We start from the raw sequence: 24,531 nt of genomic DNA on the forward strand, positions 1-24,531 counted from the left end.
AATATGGTTCCATATTAAGGATTGCCAGCTTTTTTTTTTTTTTTTGTAATTGAATATACAGTTTTCTCTCTTACTGCTCACTGTGGGTGATGGTTGGTGGATCTCTATCTTCTAACTTCTCCACTAATGCTGGTGTTCCCTAAGGTTCAGTTCTTTCTCTTATTTTTTCCATCTTGTATATTAATGACCTTAATCTATTGACCAGAAATCCTATATGTAGTTTTGCTGGTGCTAACGCATTTAGTTCTAACATAGCCGAGTGGTCAAGAGTAAGTGCAGTAGCACACGCTCTTTGAGTGGACCGGGGTTCAAGCCCATCACTGCTAAATACAGTTAAGATTTGTATTGATTGATTTATTATAAACTCCTCTGACCTGGTGGTTGTATCAGAGTATAAACAAGAACATTTCAATTCGCCTTCCAGTTTGAGAATCCATGCTCAGCACAAACACCTTCAACTTCTCATATCCGCTAACCAATTCTTAGATGCCAATCTCCAGGTAATTCTCCAATGGGGCAAAGATAACTTAGTTAATTTCAGCCCTTCTAAAACTCAGCCTTGACTTATATCTCACAAAAAGGATTTTTCTATGCTTATCTTTGATGACACTCAGATTTTTAGACAAGATTGTATATCTCTATTAGGGATTACTCTGACTTGACTTCTAATATTTCTTGGCATAAGCACATGAGGAGGCAAGTATTGCTTCCTCAGCATCTAAAAAATTTATCTTTTGCTCCTGGCATTACTTTCTTCTATAAAGCTATTCACTCTGTACAAATCTCAAATCTGGCCTATCATGGAATATTGTTCCCACATCTGGAGCAGTGCCCCATAACCTCTCTTAGTCTTCTAGGCTCAATTCAGAAGAGGCAATTAGATTAATAACTCATCTCTTATAAAGTCTATCCATCATCTGTCTCATAGATGTTCTGTTGCATGCTTTTACGACCAATATGTCCATGGACACTTTTTCTGGGCTTCTGTAAATCTTCCTCTCTCTTTTGAGCTTGTCCAAACCTGTGTTTCAACAACCAGTCAACATTCATTTACTATCCAAATTCAAACTCACAGAACCAATTTTTCTTCTTTCTCATTCATTCCTTCAACTTCTGTTTTCTGGAACAGCCTCCCTTCATAGAGAGAAAAGAGTGGGCCAGTAATTCCGATTGTCTTATAATGGCCAATTTTAATTTCCCAGATATTGACTGGAACTTGTGGGTTGGTCACTTGCACACTAGCAAGGCTTTTGTGGATTTATTGGATGATTGTTTTCTACAATAGCAAGTTTGGGAGGTAACCCAGAGGGAATAATACTCTTGATCTGATCAGTAGTGATTCTTCATGCATTAAGAATCTGCAGATAAAGGAACCACTAGGTGGCAGTGATCTTTGAATAAATCCCACATCAGCACACCAACGTGCTGATGTGGGATTTACTCAAAGAGGGAACTACCATCAGGGGTAAAGGGAAGGGGGAAGGATTTTTGCTTTCGTAAAGAATGTGGTGGTTTGAGACAGTTTTTAAATTCTATACAGAGGTACCAGCTGACGGTGTTACCAGCAGCAAATTCTAAATGGAAAGCATTCAAAGAATTAATCTTGGAAGCTATTAGGCTTTTTCATACCAACAAAGAAATATTGTTCAAGGTCTAGGCCTAAACGGATGTCAGATGAATGAATGAGACTTGTGGCAGAGAAGAAAAATGCATGGGATATATATAAATTAACAGGTGACACAGAAGCCTGTGGTAGATATAAACTGGTCCGTAATCAAGTCACAAAGGCGGTTAGGCAGGCAAAGGCAGATTACAAGAAATCTTTGGCAAAGGATGCAAAGAAAAACAGCAAAGAGTTCTTTACTTATGTAAACTCTAGAATCAGATTGGCCCACTTGATATCGATGTTCAACTGTTGATGATCCTGCTCAGGTAGCTGACAAACTGAATGAGTATTTTGCACCTACATTTTTTTTTTTTTATGAGAATCCCAAACACAAGAAGTATTAGAACCTACAGTACTTAGTACTGTGCTTGGGTTGGAGGTTGAGAAGATGGAAGAAGATATTTGTTGACATTGGACTTTCTTTTTTACACTGTAATTTTCAGGAAACACGAAGGAAGGTTGTTCCAGAAAATGGCAGCTGAATGAATAAACAAGAAAGATGAAAAGTTGGTTCTGTGAGTTTGAAGTTGGACAGTAAATTGATGTTGGCTGGTGTTGGCACGTTTTGAAAGAAGAGTGGGAATTATAGAAGCCAATTCAGAAGAACAGTGCCCATGGAAGTATCTGTAGAAAAGGCATGCAGCAGAAACAGTACAACTATGAGACAGCGAGTAGAGAGAGAGACTGTTAGAGATGAGTCATTAATTAACCAAACTGCCTTCTTCTGAATGAAATCTAGAAGGCTGAGAGAGATTTTGGGGACACCACCCCAGTTGTGGGAACAATATTCCATGGTAGGGTAGATTTGATATTTGTACAGAGTGAACAGCTGTTTGGAAGAAAAGTAACACCGAGAGCAAAAGAGAAAACCAAGTTTTTTAGGTTTAGAGGAAACAATATTTGTAATGTGCTTTATGCACATTACAAATATTCAGGTTAGTGTTGATTAGATTAGAAGATTAATCTTCTAATCTCAATATCAGGGTAATCCTCAAGGTCTTGCCTAGAAATTGGAGCGTCATCAAAGATAAGCATAGGAGCAGAAGAATCATTTTTGTGAGATATAAGAAAAGACTGAGTTTTAGAAGGATTGAAATCAACTAAGTTGTCTTTGTCCCATTGGAGAATTACCTGCAGACCGGCATTTAAGGAATTGGTAGCAGATATTCGAGAAGTTGAAACTGATTAACAGGGCAAGGGTTTTTGAACTGGAAAGTGGAATGCAATGTGCTATCATCGGTAAAACTCTGGATAGGATTTCCAGTCAATGGAAGGAGGTCATTAATATACAAGAGGAAAAGAGTGGGGGAAAGAACTGAACCTTGGGGGACACCAGCATTAGTGGAGAAGTTAGAAGACAGAGAGCCATCTACCATTACCCTCAGTGACCAATCAGAGAGAAAACTGGATAACCAATTACAAAAAAAAAAAGTTGGCAAACCAGAAGATAGAAGCTTGTTTAGAAGACCTTTATGCCAAACATGAACGAAAGCCTTTGAGATGTCAAGAGCAACTGCTCCTATTTCACCGAACTTTTCCATTGAATTTGTCCATAAATGGGTAACGTAAGCCAGAATATCACCAGTGGATCGACACTGATGGAATCCATACTGGCGATCGTTGATCAGACAGACGGTTTCTAGGTAATTCAAGAGTTGGCAGTTAATTGATTTCTCCATTACTTTAGAAAGGGTAGAAGTAATTGCAACAGGACGATTATGGATGGGAGGGATTTGTCACCCTTTTTAGGAACTGGTTGGATATGAGCAATTCCCAAGCAGAAGGAAGAACACCTTTGGAATAAGAAAGTGAAAAAAGACAGCAAAGAACAGATGTAAGTTCAGGAGTGCAGGTTTTGAGAAAAGCGGAGAATCAACCAATAACTGAGATTCTGTCAGAAAAAGTACATGGGGTTTGGCAGACTGCAAGTGGAAATGGACATCGTTGAGATTAGAACTGAGACTACATATATTTGTGGAATAAACTAGGAAGTGTTTGGGAGGTTTAGATATTTTTCTCAGATAAGCTTACTCATGATGTATTCAATAGTGAGAAAAAGTTGGGGGGGGGGGACATGCTGTATGAAGTAATGAAATTTTTTGATATGGTATACATATGATAAGAACATATCCAGATCCTTGACATAATGTGGCCTCGACAATGCCCCTGCATACAACCTACTCGGACTCTCTCCAGTCACTGTCTGGCAGAGTAGAGGTAGCAGGATTATACGCTAGCTGATCCGGAAGGCTCCTACAGAATTACCGATAGGTTCGGTCCGGTGTATTTACGAGCAGCCGGTCTGTGAACACCAGTTTAGAGTTGTACCCTCAGTGTAAGGAAGATTGGATCTTGCCATGATGTCCATCATAACCTCAAAAGTCATCAGTCATACTGTATGATGGAAGGGATGGGGAAGGGTTGACTGGAACTTAGCTCTGGAGACTAAACATGGGTTCCACTACTTCAAGCCTCCAATAAGCAAAGGGTGGTATTGCACTGGTTGATGAGAGTCATCTACCACCTATATTTACACATAAGTTCAGGGAGGGGAATGCCAGTGGTGTATTAAACTGTGGTAGTGAGCTGAATGATATTGTAATATAACTGAGAGCAAAGTGGATCAGAAATTGTTGAAGATAAACATAAGAAAGGCACCTGGGGTGGATGGGATCTATCCAGTTATATTAAAGGAGGCAGCAAAGGAAGGAAGCAAAACCTTAGCCATAATTATGAGAGCTTTCTTGCACTCAGGTGGTGTACCCATTGACTATAGATCTGCAGATTTGACCCCAATTCACAGAGGAGGAGCAAAAGGTGATACAAGTTATTACAGACCTGTTAGTTTAACTTCTGTTCTGGGGAAATTAATGGAGACACTGATTAAAGCAGCACTAGTTAAAGAAGCACTGCAGGTTCATCTAGACAAGACATCAGTTATATTTCGGACACAGCATGGGAAAGTCTTGTCTGACCAATTTGATTGGATACTATGATGTGGTCACAAAGGAAATAGATGAAAAAATAAATTTTGATATATACTTGGATGTTAGGAAAGCTTTTGATACATGTTGCACATGGAAGACTACTGTACAAATTGGAGCATTATGGGCAAATTGCTGCTATGGATAAAGGGATGGTTGAGTGGGAGAAGACAGAGTGGTAATCAATGATCACTGCTCTTCGTGGACTAATGTTATTAGTGGATTCCCCCAGGGTTAAGTGTTGGGACCATTGTTGTTTTTGTAGTTATTAATGATATTGATGAAGGTATATCAGATTTAATGTCTAAGTTTGCAGACGATACAAAGGTTGGCAGAGTTGTTAATGACAATACAATACTGTAACAGGATCGAGAAACGTTGGGCTAAGAGGTGGCAGCTGAAGTTTAACATTGGCAAATGTAAAGTACAGCATATAGGTAGCAGTAACCCCAGAGTAACGTATCAACTATGTGGTACTACATTGATGGCGGTCGAGAATGAAAAGGACATGGGGATAATTGTGCAATCAGATATGAAGTTTTCTGAGCAGTGCAGAAAGTGCAAGATTAGCTCATTGTTTCTTGTCAATGATATACAGGAATTTTTCTAGTTGTAATAAGGAGGTGATTATCCCCTTGTATATGGCAATGCTCAGGCCACCCCTCGAGTACTGTATAGGTCTGGAAGCCCTGATTTTAGGAAGAATGTAGAGCTGCTGGAAGAAGTAGAGAGAAGGACAACAAGATTAGTGAATGGAACAAAGGGTTGCTCTTACTAAGTTTTACAAATTGCAGTGTCTAGAGACTAGGCACCTGCAAGGTGATCTGATTGAGGTGTATAAGGCATTGAATGGTTTGAGATGCTCAGTGCTGATGGGATTCCTCCCCTTGCCGAGATTAATTGCCTGAGGGGACCTAAATTCAAATTGAGGAGAGACAGTTGTAGAATAGATGTGGAGAAATTTGCCTTTAGCTAGTGGTGGTTGATTGTTGGAACAAACTTCATCCTTCTGTTCTGTCCCTTCTGTACATATTCATATCTTGGCATTAGTTTGTGCCCCATGGGGCAGGCTGGTTGACCACCTGATTTGACACTCGAACGAAGGCAGATGAGTGATGAATTGGAGGCCATCTGGCAAATGCAGTGGACCAGTTCTGAGAAAGGTCAGCATCTTTACACCTTTATGCCTTCTGTTCACACTGTAAACCGAGGACAACGTTCTTGCTCCTGTTCAGGTTGGCAGTGTGTTCCATTCTCACAGGGCATGGCCTGAAGTCAAGGTTGTTTCAGTTGGGGTTGTCTCCGATGGAGTTATGTGCTTGCAGAGAGCCGGATACCAGCCTCCACATAGTGCTGGATTGTCCGCTTTATGTGGATATTACAGCAAGACTGGAGGAAGAGACGCTCACTCTTTCTGCCTCTACTTTGTTGACAAAAAGAAATTTGGTTACTTTGTAGAATTTGTTAAAGTCACTTTTGTTAGATTAGCTCATTGTTTCTTGTCAATGATATACAGGAATTTTTCTAGTTGTAATAAGGAGGTGATTATCCCCTTGTATATGGCAATGCTCAGGCCACCCCTCAAGTACTGTATAGGTCTGGAAGCCCTCATTTTAGGAAGAATGTAGAGCTGCTGGAAAAATTCGGTGATGCCCGGCTAGTAGTAGTGACCTATGTCCTCGTGGTGGGGATAACTTGTGTGGAGTGATTGGACCATCCCCACCACGAGGCCAAATGGCTGGAATTAATTTATTTTGCCTTGTCTTTTGTGTTGACCAGTTAGTCTGTGTGTTTTTTGACAATTAACCTACTAGACTGGTAGAGTTGAAAACAGGAATGAGAACCAAGTTGCATATGGGTGAGAACCCAAGTGGCAACTTGGGATGGAAGCTTAGTGAAATGACAAATGTACATATTTTATTCCCATATTCAAATTTTTCATCACTTATGCTGAGTGATACCATGTCTCTGATATCCCTATAATGTTTGCATTTGATAATTTAATCAGTACTTCAGATTCTCAAATTTATTTACTATGCTCCAAGTATACATGCACCTGTTCTTACTGTTAATTATCCTAACACAGTCCATGTATTTTCTTGTTCCAAGATGTCCCAAAGTAGGCCTTGAAATTCAGAGTACCTTGCTTTCTGGGCTGCTGCATGTTCCAAAAGAAGCAGTGCAAGAATTACTTTCACCTCAGCCTGTGAAAATAAAAAAATTCATTTTTTCCCCCTATGAAATCCCGAACATGAGGGGTATTAGAACCTATAGTACTTACTATCGTGAATGGGTTGGAGGTTGAGAAGATGAAAAAAAGATGTTTGTTGATATTATACTTGAAATTCTGTTGATTGTAATTTTCAGGAAATACATAAGAAGGTTTAGTGGAGTGGCTTGTAAGCTTCCAGGAAGATTGAAGTGAGATCCTTTTTGAGTTTGACATCCGTGGTTTATGTATTCCACTTAACCAGTAATCTCTGCCTACACTGTAATTCAGAAATGTTATTAACATATTGGTGTAAAAATCTTGCTAGCAAAAAAGCAAGCTTATATAGCATCAGAGAAAGAAAAAAAAAAAACACAAACCCTTCTCATTTCACACATCCACTCATGCCAAATGATTTTCTAGTTCTGCCTTGAATCTATTTAAGCTATCAACTTCTACGACAGATGGAAATTTGTTCCAGCAATCAACCACCCGCTGGCTAAAAGTAAACTTCCCATGTATATTCTACAACTGTCTTTTGCAGACCTTTTGTACTCTTGCAGTCCATCTGCACTGCTCAGAAAACTTCATAACTGCCTGCACAATTACCCCCAGGTCCTTTTCACTCTCTACCACTGTCAGTGTAGTACCACACAGTTGATACATTACTCTGAGGTTACTGCTTCCCATATGCAGTGCTTTTCATTTGTCAATGTTAAACTTCAGTTGCCACCTTTCAGCCCATCTGCTCAACTTTTCTAGATTCTATTGCAGCAGCGTTCTGTCATTAACAACCCTGCTGACCTTCATATCGTCTGCAAACTTGGACATTAAGCCTGATATAACATTATAAATATCATTAATGAATACAGAAAACAATGGACCCAGCACTGAACCCTGGGGACTCCAATAACATTAGTCCACAAAAGAGCAGTGTCCATTGATTACCACTCTGTCTTCTCCCACTCAACCATCCCTTTATCCATAGCAGTAATTTGCCTCCAATGCCACACTGCTCCTATTTGTGCAGCAGTTTTCCATGTGCAACAGTATCATAAGCCTTTCTAAGATCCAAATATATGATATCAGAATTGTTCTTTGCATCCAGTTCCTTTGTGACTACATCATAGTATCCAATCAAATTGGTCAGACAAGACATCTCCTTAACAAACACATGGCAGTGTCCGATCTATAACTTAAGTCTTGTCTTGATGATTCTGCAATGCTTCTTTAACCAGTGCCTCTATTAATTTCCCTGGAACAGAAGTTAAACTAACAGGTCTGTAATTACCTGTGTCTCCCTTTGATCCTCCTTTGTGGATTGGGGTCACATTTGCACATTGCCATCCATGGGTACCTCCCCTGAGTCCAAGGAAGGTCTCATAATTATGGCTAAGGGTTTGCTTACTTCCTTTCCTGCCTCCTTTAATATAATGAATAGATTCCATCCACCCCAGGTGTGTTTCTTATGTTTATCTTCAACAATTTCTCCTCCACTTTCCTCTCAGTTATTACAAGATTATCTAGTTTACTGTAGACATCATTGAATAAGCCATAAATCATAAGTTTGGCGCATTATAGCCATAGAAGCTGATGCGCCAGTAAAATATCCAATCCAACCAACCAACTAGTTTACTGCCAGAGTTTAATACACTTCTGACATTCCCCTCCCTGAATAACTCCTCATGTGAATGTAGATGTAAAATATTCATTTAGTTTGTTAGCTATCTGAGCAGGACCATCAACAGTTGAACCATCGATATCAAGTGTATCAATCTAATTCATCCCCATCCTTCCAATCTTCACATAAGTAAAGAACTCTTTGCATCCTTTGCCAAAGACGTCTCGTAATCTGCCTTTGCCTGCCTAACCTCCTTTGTGACTTGGTTACCGACCAGCTTATATCTATCTTAGGCTTGCGTGTCACCTCTTAATTTGTGTTTCCCATGCATTTTTCTTCTCTGCAACATGTCTAATTAGTTCATCTCACATCCATTTAGGCCTAAATCATGAACAATATTTCTTAGTTGGTATGAAAAGCCCAGCAGCTTCCAAGGTTAATTGTTTGAATGCTTCCTATTTTGAATTTGCTGTTGGTAACATCATCAGTTGGTCCCACCATATAGAATTTAAATACTGTCTCAGACTATTGTAGTCAACTTTATGAAAGCAAAAACCCTTCCCTTTACCCCTGATGGTAGTTACCTCCTTGAGTAAATTCCACTTCAGCACACTGTGATCACTGCCACCTAGTGGTTCCTTTATCTGCAGATTCTTTATACATGAAAAATCACTACTGATAATCAGATCAAGAGTTTACTCCCTTTAGTTGCCTCCCAAACATGCTGCTGTAGAAAACAATCATCCAATAAATCCACAAAAGCTTTGCTAGTGTGCGAGTGACCAACCCACAAATCCCAGTCAATATCTGGGAAATTGAAATCCCCCATTATAAGACACTCATTTATTGGCCACCTCTTGTTTCTCTGTACAACTGCTCATTATACTCATCAGATTCATTAAGCCTATAACACACTCGTTTTTACTTTCCCGGTGCTTATGTCACACCAAACAGACTCAACATTGCATTGTCCACCAACATCAATTGGATGCACTTCCTTAGATTTTATTTCTTAACTAACAGCATAACCCCTCCTCCCTTCCTGCCCTGTCTATTCTTTCTGCACATATTGGTCTCCCCAAATTCCAATTCTGCACTGCTTATGTCTGTGTCACACCACGTCTGATATCCCTACAATATCTGCCTTTGATGTCTTGACTAGCACTTCAAGCTCATCAAATTTATTAACTATACTCCTAGCATTGGTGTACTTGCAAGTATACATGCACCTGTTTCTACTCTGTCTTACCCTAACACAGCCCATGTATTTACTTGTTCCATTATGACTCCCAGCAGTCCTGGAAATTCCCATTGCCTTGCTTTCCAGGCTGCTTCTCAATTGTATTTCGATAGAAGCAGTGCAAGAATCGCTTTCACCTCTGCCAGCGGCTACTGTTAATCTATGAGTCCATGTATCTCCACAAGCTAGCAGTTTTCCGACCCACCCAACTCAGCCTCGATAGCATCAGCAAATATTCTTGCACCCTTTCTATTTAAGTGTATCCCATCCCTGTAGAAGCAGTCTCTCCTGTTAACAAGTACAGACCAGGCTGAAAAAAATTCTACCCCTTGAGCCTTGCACAATCTTTCCAGGGCCAAATTGATCGACAAGGCTCTCATCATATACTCCCTCCTATCGTGTCTGGGCAGAATTGCAGACACTTTCAAATTCAACTGTAATTTACGGCTTTTTTTCAACAGTGACCTGTACTTGTTTTGTAATTCTGCCAGTCTCCTACTCTTAATATCATTAGTGCCAACTTGTACAACAATATCACCATTTGTGCCCTTAAAAGATGATATCTGCTCTACAACGTCATCAACCTTTGGCCCTGGTAGACATACCCCGGTTCTGTTCCACTTATCCATTTTGCACAATATGTTCCCCGTTTCCCTGACAATAGTCACCGACAACAACTAGTTCCTTTGGGACCAGTGCATTCTGCTTTGGGGGTTGCCGCTGTGTTGTATGATGTTGAAGTGCAAGCTCTGGCATTGATGTGGGCAGTTGAGAGCTTGATGGGCCCCTCAATTTAAATCCTTCAAGGGCATCCACCCTGTCCTTCAAGCTCTTATATAGGTCCATCACAATGCTGAGTTGGTGCGTAATTTCCTCACATTCCATACATCGTGCACACACAAAGACATTCCCCTTGGCAATATCATGTCCTATTCCCGATGCTCCACAAACATCAAACAGTGCATTTCATAAGGCTGTGATTCAAAGGACAACCGCTGCCCCCCCCCCCCTCAGTTCTCCCCTGAGTCACATCATTCCCATTAGTTTGAGCCTTTTGCTTTGCTGCTCTGGTCTGAGTCACGATTTCTATTCAATTTCAAATAAAATTCCAATACAAAATACAGCCGATTCCGGTTATTTGGGACACATCGGGACTAGTGCATTTTGGCCCGATTAAGTGGGTGATCCAATTATGCATGCGAAGTTTTACGTAAAAATACAGCGTTGCAATTGATTTTCTGTACGATCAAATCACGTTAGGATGGAGTCATAGTAAAGTACTGTTCACTATACGATATGTAGTAAGTGCCGGTCATTGTGATCACATTTGTGAATTGAAGTTTAATTCTATTAAACAGTGATTATAATTAGTGAAAATAGGAGGAATATTATCCACAGGCTATGAAAGTAAAGATATACTGTATTAAGTACAAATTTACACTTTATTACCAATTAATGAAATGAAATGATATGTGAAAATCATTTATCAAAGTATCGTATCATTTAGCAAAATAAAATTAAATTTGCACTTACATTCATAGCTTAATTAATATGTTCATACTAACTAGTTGACATTTATGTTCACTAACATTTGCGGGTGGGGGTTAAAATTTAAAACATTAAAAAAGATAAGCACACACACAAATCGCAAGTAACACCATATGCGCAAGTGAGAACGGAGTAACAAGTTATGAAGCTTAAAAAATAGGAATGAAGAGCAGATTCAGAAAATAAAATTTTTTATATGATTGAAGCACTAACAGAAAAGCCCAGAAAACAGGGGACTGCTAATTATTTTCTGGTTGTGACTTCCAAAAATCCGACCCAACCACGTGGAATGGTCGGAGACATTCGTAGGGTAATCTCAAGTGCTGCAGTCTCCTGTCCCGATTAAACGGCATATTGTCCCAATTAAGCGAAGTAAACCCTGGTTATTTTCTCAATTGGGTTCTGTTCTTTAAGATTTGCCCCAAATAAATGGCTGCTCCTATTTGGTGGCCCAAATAACCGGAATCCACTGTATAACCCTAAACCTATATCCCAATGCAGTTATAACACTATACATATGTATTTCAGTATTGAATATTATCTCCGAGTTACATTATGACTTTCTTATCTCCTGTCAAGTTATGTGTATTAATTTATAATGCTACGTTTTGTAAAAACTAGGTCATTATATGTATTTAGTTAAAAAAGTACAATTTAATTGACAATGAAATTTAATAAGATTCATAAATTTTACTAATTAATTGATATTACTATACTCACTATCTAGTTGTCTGTTAAACTTTATGCTATCTAGTTCGGTGTAAACATTGTATCATATAACAATGGTGGCAAGTTACAAACAGTAAATCTACAGACACGAGGTATTAATTACTTTCAAAATCGCACTATCTGACTTAAAAATAAACCACAGAGCTTGACTAAGTCTATAATATACTCATACAAGATATTGCTGACTTTAAGGATAATTTTCACCCTATTCCAAACAGATTAAACAAATGCAAAAAAGGAGGGGGAATTACCACCCCAGATGACCAAGAAAAAGTGTTAATTTATTCATCAGTATTCCTGTACAGGATGTTTCAATGAAAATGCAGTGGGGTTTGTCTTGTTTAATTTTAGGGTTAAGCTATTTGTTATATGGAGATTTTTTGTCACATTTGGGCTGAAATTTTGAACTTGATGTTAAAATTAGGCTGATTTTATTTGAAGAAAAAATATTTAATGTTGTGTGATATTTACTCTCCAGTGCATGTGTTAGCTCTGATTGACAGGCTACAAGTGCAATTGCATTGTATCTTCTTACCCTACAACCATTAGATTTGTTTTTATTTTGTTTCAGAAAAAATTGGTTTACTTTCATTTCTGATAACATAGACAGCCTGACAAAAGCATGATAGTCTCCTGTACCTTTTAATTTATCAAAGTTTCATGAATTTAATAATTTCAGTGATTTATATTTGTGGTTTGGTGGTATCATCCATACCTGTCAGCAATTAACTCCTTAGTATTTGATATAACAACTAACAGCTGGTCCTTGAGGTTGTCACAGACATTCTCTCAGATATTCCAGACAAGCTGTACTTGCTACCTGGGAGTCTAAAACATTGATGGAACTGATATTCGTGTGACACTCAAGTCAAGTGGACCCAATTTCGGCAAAGTCCGGATGGTGTGTGACAGCCAAATCCTCTGCTTGCACCTTCACGATGGTGGGACTGTTAGTAATCCTGGGTATAACCTCCCTGCACAAGTATATGGTGGGTGACCACCCAGGTGTGAACCAACGTAAGCAGGGGTCGAGGTGTGGCGCCCACACCACATGGAGGAATGCCGCCCCCCCCATGTCACCAGACAGTACTAGGTGGTAGATGACTCTCATTAACTGGTGCAATACCACCACTTTGCTTATTGGAGGCTTGAAGTGGTGGAACCCATGTTTAGTCTCTAGAGCTAAGTTCCGGTCAACCCTTCCCCATCTCTTCCATCATACAGTATGATTGATGACTTTTGTGGTTATGATGAACATCGTGGCAAGATCCATTATTCCTTACATTTCAAGGTTACAGCTCTAAAACGATGTTCGCAGGCTGTCTGCTAGTTAGTACACAGGACCGAACCTATTGGTAGCTCTCTAGGAGGCTTCCGGATCAGCTAGTGTATAGTCTTGCTACCTCTACTCTGCCAAATAGTGACTGGAGGGAGTCCGAGTAGTGTGTGTGTGCGGGGGGTCATTGTCGAGGCCACGTTATGTCAAGGATCTGGGTATGTTCTTACCATGTGTACGCCATATCCAAAAATTTCATTACTTCATACAGCATGTCCCACCCACTTTTTCTTACTATAGAATACACCATGAATTGTCAAACTAATAGAGCAAGCTTATCTGCGAAAAGATCTAAACCTCCCAAACACGTCCTAATTCATTTCACAAATATACGTGGTCTCATTTCTAATCTCAACGCTGTCCATTTCCACTTGCAGTCTGCCAAACCCCATGTACTTTTTCTGACAGAATCTCTGTTATCGGTTGATTCAACTACTGCTCATCTCAGATGCCCAAATTATTCGCTGTATGATTCCTTCCGCCTCAAAGGTGGTACATGTGCATATGTCCGTTCTGATATTCCCGTCAGAGACTTGGTAATTTGGAATCTCTTCTCTTTGATCTTCTCTGGCTTAAAATCTCTCTATCTCATTGTGTCAAATTCATCTGTTGTCTCTACCATTCTCCCAACTCTACTAATCACTTGGAGCTCTTTGACTTCTTCTCCTCTCTTTGCAACTTAACTCTCCAGTCCAACTTTCCTAACAGTGAGGTAATTTTCCTTGGTGATTTTAATGTTCACAACTCCAGCTGGCTTCCGTTTTCTAGTCACACCGATCCAGCTGGTCAAGATGCCGAAGCTTTTGCAATTACTAATGACCTTGCACAGATTGTTCATTTACCTACAAGAATACCGGACAAACCTAATCATACAGCCAACATGCTTGATCTTTTTCTCACAAACAACCCTTCTAAGTACACGTTCAAAGTGAGAGGTCCTTTAGGCACTTCAGATCACAACTTGGTGATTGTCTCTTCTCCAATGGAGCCTTTACCTTATGGTTATTCCCAACCTCTTGTTATTTGGCATTACAAGAATGCAAAATGGGATGACCTGTGAGATTTTTTTCCCTTCTTTTCCTTGGTCGGATTACTGTTTCAAAACTTCTGATGTCAACATTTGCTCAGATTGTGTCAGTGAAATTATTCTTGCAGGAATGGAATCCTTTATCCCACAATCCTCTTTAAAATCTCGTCCTTTATCTAAACCTTGGATTTCCAATAAATGTGCTAAGGCTGTTCAAGAGAAAAATGTTGCATATATCGTAATTGGCTTGTTTCTAATTTTCAGCTTTATTTTCTGCCTACACCAAAGCTCACAACAATTGTAAAGCAGTTATTAATCAGTCCAGACTAGAGTTTGAACAGGCTAAGAGTAGAAAACTTGCTTCTTGCCCTAATGGTAGTCGAGCAGTCTGGTCTCTTGCCAAAGCTATTGGCCGCAACTTTTGCCCATCTCTGCTCCCACCTCTGTCCAAACCAGATGGTTCTGTTGTCACTTCAGCCAAGGATAAAGCTGACCTGCTAGCCTCCCATTTTTCTTCTTATTCCAAAGGTAAACACCTTTGGAATAAGAAATTTCCTTCTGCTTGGAAATTTGCTCTTATCCAGCCAGTTCCTAAAAAGGGTGACAAATCCCTCCCATCCAATTATCGTCCCATTTCAATTACTTCTACTCTTTCTAAAGTAATGTAGAAATCTATTAACCGCCAACTCTTAAACTACATAGAAACCTTCCATCTGATCAACGATCACCAGTATGCATTCCGTCAGTGTCCATCCACTGGTGATATTCTGGCTTATGTTACCCATTTATGGACTAATTCAATGGAAAGGTTCAGTGCTGTTGACATCTCAAAGGCTTTCGATCGTGTTTGGCATAAAGGTCTTCTAAACAAGCTTCCATCTTATGGTTTGCCAACTGTTTTTAGTAATTGGTTATCCAGTTTTCTCTCTGATCACTCACTGAGGGTGATGGTAGATGGCTCTCTGTCTTCTAACTTCTCCGCTAATGCCAGTGTCTCCCAATGTTCAGTTCTTTCCCCCACTCTTTTCCTCTTGTATATTAATGACCTTCTTCCATTGACTGGAAATCCTATCCATAGTTTTGCCGATGATAGCACATTGCATTCCACTTTCCATTTTGAGAAACCTTGTCCTGCTCAATCAGCTTCAACTTCTCGAAAATCTGCTACCAATTCCTTAAATGCTGATCTTCAGGTAATTCTCCAGTGGGGCAAAGACAACTTGATTTCAACCCTTCTAAAACTCAGTCTTGTCTTATATCTCACAAAAAGGATTCTTCTGCTCCTATGCTTATCTTTAGTGACACTCCGATTTCTAGGCAAAATGATATATCTCTTTTGGGCATTACCCTGACTTCTAATCTCTCTTGGCACAAGCACATTACAAATATTGCTTCCTCTGCATCTAAAAAATTTGTTTTCTCTTTCGCTCTCGGCATTACTTTTCTTCCAAACAGCTGTTCACTCTGTACAAATTGCAAATCCGCCCTACCATGGAATATTGTTCACACATCTGGGGTGGTGCCCCCAAAACCTCTCTCAGGCTTCTTGATTCCATTCAGAAGAGGGCAGTTAGGTTAATTAATGATTCATCTCTAACAGTCTCTCTCCACTCGCTGTCTCATAAACGTACTGTTTCCGCTGCATGCCTCTTCTACAGATATTTCGATGGGCACTGTTCTTCTCAATTGGCTTCTATAATTCCTGCTCTCTCTTTCAAAACAGTCCGAACACGTGCAGCCACCAGCCAACATCCATTTACTGTCCAACTTCAAACTCACAGAACCAACTTTTCATCTTCCTCGTTTATTCATTCAACTGCCGTTTCCCGGAACAACCTTCCTTCATACGCATTTCCTGAAAATTAGTCTACAGAAGTTAGTCCAATGTCTGCAAATATCTTCTTTCGTCTTCTCAACCTCCAACCCGAGCACGGTACTAAGTATTATAGGTTCTAATACCTCTTGTGTTTGGGGTTTAAATTAAAAAAAAAAAAAAAAAAAAAGCTCAATCAATATATTTGTAAACGTAAACAAAAATTAACTCTTGTAATACTTTTTTGGTATGGTGTACTTGATTTTGTGGACAGTGCACATGTAAGATTATCCCAGTCCCCCTCAACTTCTAGTATTCTGGATTAAATTCTCCATGAGATTCAAAATGAATCAAAGTAATACTTATCCATAACAAAATTGAGCTCAATTAATAAAAATTTACCATTTGCAAACATGATGTATATTTGCACTGTATTATACTTCGGTTGGTAAAAACTGAAATCAGTTCACTCCTTATTCATTTCTAGAACTAGTTCAGATCTTTCTTATCACAATAATTATGAACAGTAATACTGTTACTTCTGAATTGAATATGCTTCTTTCCTTGTATAAATTAAATTGTAACAATATTACGATGTATTGTCCACATTACTTTGCAATAAATCTGTATAATGTATGAAAATGTTTCTTTAAATTTTTATTTAAATAAAATAAATACATTTCTCTTTATAATCTGTGGTTGGGCCAGAGGACTTTGCAATTTCATTGTAATAACTGTTTTATTGTAGTTGTGCACAGAACAAAGTTAATATTATTTACATCTTTTGTGGCAGCATTGTGTGTATATATTGCAACAGAACCCTAACCATCCCAACTCAGTCAGGTCTGAATTAGTCTAGGTGATTGTTCTACAATATTTGCAAATCTTATTATAATAAGTTTTAAAGTTATAAGAATTCCTAATTGATCTTGTGGAAAAGTCATCCTTACTTGATTACTATTTTTAAAATAACAGTGATTCCTAGTATAAAACAGCTTTATAAGTATTAATTTGTGTGCAGCATATTAAGTTTAGATGTCTAAAGGTTGTTATTATTTGAAAGTTTTATTTGTTATATTCATTGATAGGGTAAAATAACTGTCATTGTTTGCTGCATTTCAGTTATATGGAATTGAATTATATATTGTTGCTATTTCCTTTTTGTAGGTTGTTTTACATGCTCTATGGACAATGGATTGCGTGTGTACAATGTAGAACCACTTTCAGAGAAAGGTCATCTTGGTTAGTATTTAAATTAATCCTTTTGAATCCATTGTTACTTTTATTGTGAAACCGCTGTACAAGCTATAGTACTTAGTTTGTGCAGTATTTGATACAACTTAGTTTACTTTTGCTTTTATTGTGAAACCACCATACAAGCTGTGGTACTTAGTTTGTACATTGTTTGATATAACTTAATTTGTTAGCATGTGGCATTTATCACAGACTTGCTTTCTGTTTGGCAAGAGTTGAATTTTGTGTTTAGGTATGTATTTTCTAAATTATTTTTCCTTTATTTTCATTAAGCAAGTTGTCTTCTTAAACACTTGTAATGTTATTCAAATTGCTAAAGAAAGTGCATTAAGATCTTTTGATATAATCTTACTGTTCACTTTACACTTTAAAGATGGTATTCAGAGTCTGTGATATTTAGCTTTCAAGCATTCTTTTCACTTTCTGGAGACTGCTTGATACAAGTTCGAACTTTAATGTCAAGAATCACGAAAAGAGTTCATGTGTGTCTGGCAGCATGTTCAAAAGCATGAAGGATGTTGAAGTGAGGGGTCACTGTTCAGTTCCTTCTTTAAGGAAAGATAAGACGTTAGAAAAGCAGAACATTATTCTAATGCTGACAGAATCTCTTCTGTTAATTCTCTTGCCTGGATCTCTTGAATGGCCAGACATGCACTGTTGCTGTCACAGATGCAACAGTGCATGTCTTTTGAAGAAAAGTGTTTTGTATAGGATCACAAATTGCTTTACAATACCTGGGAGGGGGTTAGTAATGTCACCAGTAGAATCAAGAAGCTTTTATTCATGAAAGGACCAAAGGACAGAAATTCTCTTGACTACATACATATTTATACAAAAAATTGAATACTCATTGATTTTACATTATAACCTAATATCTAAACAAGTACAACCACTGGTCTTCAAAATAAAGATTTTCTTCTCCATTCTTGAATTGTTAAGGAAACAACGAAGATTATATGGGCATTTTATATAAATGCGCTGCTTTTATTCTGTCTTGTACAGTTATATAAAAGTTAACGGACCATATTCCATAAAAATTACTAAATGTAATTGGCAAATGTATTAATTATCCTGGATTGTGTTTATCTATTTTAACTAAGAGCTAACTAGTCTGTTAATTTTTATGTAACGATCCAAGATATGAGGTGTGGCTATTAAATAATGAGAGTGTGTGCTATTAAATAAAGCACCATCTATGAAACAAAGGCACGGCAGTTGACCTTGAGTCTCCGTAGGTGTCTGCCAAGTCATGGTCCGACATGCTCATTCACTTTGCAGTGAGACAGCTTTTTATTACTTTTTTTTTTGTAGTTTGCCGGGAAAAATGATAGACAAAAGAATCAAATAATGAAACAACCTCAGATTTTTAGCAAAACTAAAGAAAACGCCATCTGAAAGTTTGAGTTGTTACTTCAAGTTTATGTAGAAGATAGTATGCCAAGAGCTCATGTGTAGAGAATGTGCAAGAATGAATGACCAGGCCATCCAGTATCCATGAACACTGATAAAAATTTGGACTGGTTAAGGTAAGGACATTGATTAGAAGTGATCATTGTTTAAGCATTAGAATGCATCAGACCTCACTCAGTATGGACAAAGAAGCATTAGACAAATTTTAACTGAAAATTTAGGCATGAGAAAAGTGTATGCTAAGGTGGTGCCAAAAATTTTGAATGAAGATCAAAGAATGAGAAGAATCCAAGTTTGCGAAGATGTGAAAAAAATTGGAGAAGATCCAGACTTTCTGAGAACTGTAATTGTGTGTGATGAAAGTTGACTGTTCCAGTATGACCCAGAAACTAAACAAGTCAGTGCAATGGACGACAAAACAGTTCCCCAGACAAAAGAGTGCAAGAATATCAAAAATGAAAACACTTTTTTCAAAAATTCTTGTTTTCTTCGATATTAATGGAATTATTATGATATTTAGTCATATTTAGACTGTCTAGATCTTCAATTTTTTTGCTGCTTGAAAAAATTCAAAGAAAAAGACTTGCTATATAGTGCAAGGAAGCCACAGGCTTTTGCTGCACTGGCAAAAAAAAAAAGTAGATAAGAAAACATTATATGCTTAGCAAATGTTACCAAATGCTTGTCCTAGGTCAGAAAGTAAATAACCCTTGTTCAACATTTATCTTATAGCCAACTGCAAATTAATTTTACTGCATTCAAAAATTCTAAAGAAAATAGATCTCACCATAAGCTCTGACAGGATATGCAAACTGGGTGTATGCTGAGACACTTGTTTTTATTAATAATTAGAATAAGGATATAAGAATAAAATATAGTTGTGAAAGTATTTGCATATTACTAAACACCTGCAAGTGTTCTAATTATTACTGCTTAAGCAAAATCTAAGCAGCGATTGGTTGAGTATGCTTCCGCAGTCTGCTCTTAGACAGTCAACCTTTTTTGTACATAACTTCTTCATTGTAGATCAAATGATGGCTAATTTCTGGTTTTTTCAAATTTCCCTAACATAAGGCATATGGAATATTCCACAATTAAACGAATTATTATGGCTAAATATGTCCACCAAATCAGACATCTGGATCTTCAATTTTTTTCTGCCTGAAATAATTTGAAGGACGAGACCTAAATTAGTAATAGTAGTGATTCTAGGTGGTAGATCACTGATCAACTGGGGCAATACCACCTCTTTGCTTATCGGAGGCATGAAGTGGTGGAACCCATGTTTAGTAGTAGTAGTGGCATGTGATGCAAGAAAGCAAGTGTATGAGCTTATGCAGCATCAGCCAAAAAAAAAAAAAAAAAACACACCATTCCCTCCAAATGCCTGTCCAGTTCCTCCTTAAATTTATTCAACCTATCAACTTCCACAACAACAGATGGAAGTTTGCTCTAGCAATTAACCACCCGCTGGCTAAAGGCAAATTTCCGCACATCTATTCTACTTCTGTCCTTTCTTAATTTGAATTTATGCCCCCTTAGGGTCGTAATCTGAATGAGTGGAAGGATCCCATCAGAATTCAGCATGCTCAACCCATTCAAGGCCTTATACACCTCAATCAGATCACAGTGCAGGTGCCTAGTCTCCAGCCACTTCAATTTGCAGAACTTAAGCCTCTCTTGGTAAGAGAATCCCTTCATTCCCCTCACCAATCTCGTTGCCCCTCTCTGTACATGCTCAAACAAATCTACATCCTTCCCTCGAGACCTGTACGCAGTACTCAAGGCGTGGCCCGACCATTGCCTTATACAGAGGGACAATCACCTCTTTTCCCTGCTAGCGAAATTCCTATATATCATTGACAAAACCCCATGACCTGCCCTGGCAGCCTGTCTGCATTGCTCAGAAAACTTCATATCTGACTGCACAATTACTCCCAGGTCTTTTTCATTTTCTACCACCTTAAGTTTAGTACCACACAGTTGGTACGTTTCTCTGGGGTTACTTCTACCCATATGCAGTACTTTGCATTTGTCAAGGTTAAACTTCAGTTGCCACTTCTTAGCCCATCTGCCCAAATTATCTAGATCCTGTTGCAGTAGCACACTGCCATTATTGTCATTAACAACCCTGCCCACCTTTGTATCATCTGCAAACTTCGACATTAAGCCTGATATACATTCATCAATATCATTGATAAATATACAAAACAACAGTGGACCCAATACCGAACCCTGTGGGACTCCACTAATAACATTAGTCCACGAATAGCAGCACCCATTGATTACCACCCTCTGTCTTCTCTCACTTAACCATCCTTTTATCCATTTTAGCAACTTACCCTTAATACCATTCTGCTCCAATTTGTACAATAGTCTTCCATGCACAACAGTGTCAAAAGCTTTCCTGAAATCCAAATATGATATCATCAAAATTATTTTTTGCATCCAGTTCCTTTGTAACCACATCATAATATCCTATCAAATTGGTCAGACAAGACTTCCCCTTAACAAACAAACCCATGCTGTGTCTGAGCTATAACTGAAGTCTTGTCTAGATGATCCTGCAATGTTTCTTTAACCATTGCTTCCATTAATTTCCCTGGAACAGAAGTCAAACTGACTGGTCTGTAATTACTTGTGTCACCCTTCGATCCCCCTTTGTGAATTGGGGATACATTTGCACATCTCTAGTCCATGGGAACCTCCCCTGAGTCCAAGGATGCTCTCATAATTAGGGCTAAGGGTTTGCTTAGTTGCTTTGCTGCTTCCAATATAACTGGATGGATCCCATCCACCCCAGGTGCTTTTCTTATGTTTAATGTGCCTTTGCTAATGCTAATCTCACAAAAAGGATTCTTCTGTTCCTATGCTTATCTCTGATTTCTAGACAAGATGAAATCTCTTTTGGGGATTACCCTGACTTGTATGGTGCACTATGGCCATAGATGCTGATGCACCAATGTAGAATAAATAAATCCCCAACCATCATACCTGACTTGTAATCTCTCTTGGCACAAGCACATTATAAATATTGCTTCCTCTGCATCCAAAAACTTGGTTTTCTCTTTTGCTCCCAATGTTACTCTTCTACCAAACAGCTGTTCACTCTGTACAAATTGCAAATCTGCCCTACCATGGAATGGTAAGGTGGATTTGCCACAGATATGTTCCCACGTCTGGGGCGGTGCTCCCAAAACCTCTCTCAGGCTTCTAGATTCCATTCAGAAGAGAGCAGTTAGGGTAATTAATAACTCATCTCTAACAGAGTCTCTCCACTCTCTGTCTTATAGATGTACTCTTTCTGCTGCATGCATTTTCTACAGATACTTCCATGGGCACTGTTCTGAATTGATTCTATAATTCCTGCTCTCTCTTTCAAAACAGTCCGAACACATGCCGCCACAAGCTCACATCCATTTACTGTCCAACTTCAAACTCACAAAACCATCTTTTCATCTTCCTTGTTTATTTATTTAACTGCCGTTTTCTGGAACAACCTGCTTTCATACTTATTTCCTGAAAATTACAGTCTACAGAAGTTCAAGTCTAATGTCAACAAATACCCTCTTTCATCTTCTCAACCTCCAACCCATGCATGGTAGTAAGTACTATAGGTTCTAATACCTCTCGTGTTTGCAGTTTTCATTAAAAAAAAAAATAATTATATGCTTCCCTCCTCACACAGGGAAGCATAATTTGTGTTTCTTATCTATTGGTTGGTTTTTTTACCATTGCAGCAAAAGCCTGTGGCTTCATTACAATCTATGGTGAATAACCCCAGGTGCTCACATCTGGATTCCTTTCTACTCCACCCCTCTCTCAGGGTAACTTGGGAATTTTTTTTTTTGACAATTGCAGCATATGCCTCAGGCTTCCTTGCACTATATGGCTAATAATAATAAAACTATCACTAATTCAGGTCTCTTCAAATTTTTTCATGCAACAAAAAAATTGAAGATCCAGACAATCTGATATGGTGGACATATTTAGCCATAATAATATCGAAGAAAACAAAAAAGCATGGTTTTCATTTTTGATTTTGACATTCTTGCTTTCTTTGGTCTAGGGAATTGTTCTGTCTTCCATTGCATTAACCCTTTTAGTTTCTGGGTCATGCATTTGCTATAGAAATTAGATATGCTTTGTTTTATGTTTAATTGTTGTGCAAAATGTGTTTTTTGTCTCAAATTATTATTGGTGTAAAATGGTTTCTTTTGATTTTTGGCAGAACTGGTAAAAGTTTGTTTCATTGAAAATAACATAAAAAACACATTTTAAATTTTCAAATTTTTCATTAAAAATAAAAATTCACATTTAATAAGTATTGCAATCCATTAATAAAAGATCAAGCATTGTTACACTTCAAACAGAATTCCAAAAAATTCCAAAACTTTTTCCAGAAATAAAAAAAACAAAGTTGGGCACCTGTGAAGTTCCATGCAATTGCTCGGGTTAAGAATACACTTGACTCACAGAACATGAAATTTATCATGGCCTCAGGTGTGCCTGGTTCATCATTAATATCATGCTGTCCTCTGTGTTAGTGTATTGGTTTGCCAGAGGTTTTCTCCAGTTTCCCTTTGAAGACTGGTGGAATTCTTGTAGTCCTCGATCAGAGCTGTAGTTAGTTGATCTCAGGCAAGGCCCCCACAATTTCAGCCTTTGAGTGCATGCTTATTACAGACCTAATATACAGTAAAAGAGATCACAGTTAGTGCTGTATGAACCCACATATGATCATGGTGGATAATAATGCAACATGAAATGATGGCTTGCCATCATATTAAAAATCTCCAACCAAACCAAATTCATTCTTGTGAATCATTTATTTTTAAAATTGTGTTGTATAATCAATGAAGTTACTTCTCATATTAGAGGCTCTTCATATTACATTTTTTCTGTTTTATTAAATTTGTTGAAATAAGCCTTCATGTATGCATTTCTAAAATGATATGAAAGTTTATCTAACAAATTTTTTTATGGACAGATATTGTTTCTTTGATGTCCATTAAAAATATAATTCATTCATTCCCAAATTTTTTGCTTCACAGATATGGGTTAATATTACTAAAACATATCTGTCATCATAAGTGAGGGAAGTTTATTCATCCCCATCCCATACAGGTCATTCTTTTGTATGTGGTTTCTTGTAAGAGTTATCCAGTGAATTTTATTATCCATATACATACAGTAGATTCTTTATAACTTGGATTTTGTTAAGTCAAATTCCCCCATCTCAAACTCTGGACTATCTCTTGTCAAAACGTCAACAGGTATAATGTTTTAAAATTCTTGTCAACTTAAACAGCATTTAATGCTGTTCTCAGTAACTGCATTTTTGTGTTTCAGTCCTGTGAAACTAATTCAGCACAACGTTTTTGTGTAAAGGGAAATTAAAGACTATTAATTGCAAATAAAATTAGTCATTCAGACTATAGAAAATGACTACTTTGACTTGAGCAAAAACTAAAGCAAACTCTTATGTTAGGTAATTAAAACTTATTTACTTAAATTGTAATTAAGAATTTAAACAAAAGTATCATTAGCATAATCCTAAGTTAAATAATATGTTAACGGATAATAAAAAAAATGAAAATAAAATTTAGTCTGACCAAATCTCTATGCTTTAATTAAAAACTTCAGGTCTTATTATGTCTAAACTTTCTTTCCAAGGCACACTAGATAGATTAT

General features: G+C 37.9%; 1 protein-coding gene across 1 annotated transcript in view; it reads left to right on the forward strand.

The window, feature by feature from the left end:
• Positions 1-24,531, forward strand: part of LOC150079854 (WD repeat domain phosphoinositide-interacting protein 4-like) — a 59,894-nt gene that overhangs the window by 1,088 nt on the left and 34,275 nt on the right. The window contains exon 2 of the mRNA XM_090382403.1: positions 17,341-17,415. Within this exon, the coding sequence (XP_090238529.1) occupies positions 17,341-17,415 (75 nt within the window). The remainder of the gene's footprint in view (positions 1-17,340; positions 17,416-24,531) is intronic.

This window comes from Mastigoproctus giganteus, chromosome 10, assembly GCF_048544385.1.
Source record: "Mastigoproctus giganteus isolate SK-2022 chromosome 10, ASM4854438v1, whole genome shotgun sequence".
NCBI classification, from domain to species: domain Eukaryota; kingdom Metazoa; phylum Arthropoda; class Arachnida; order Uropygi; family Thelyphonidae; genus Mastigoproctus; species Mastigoproctus giganteus.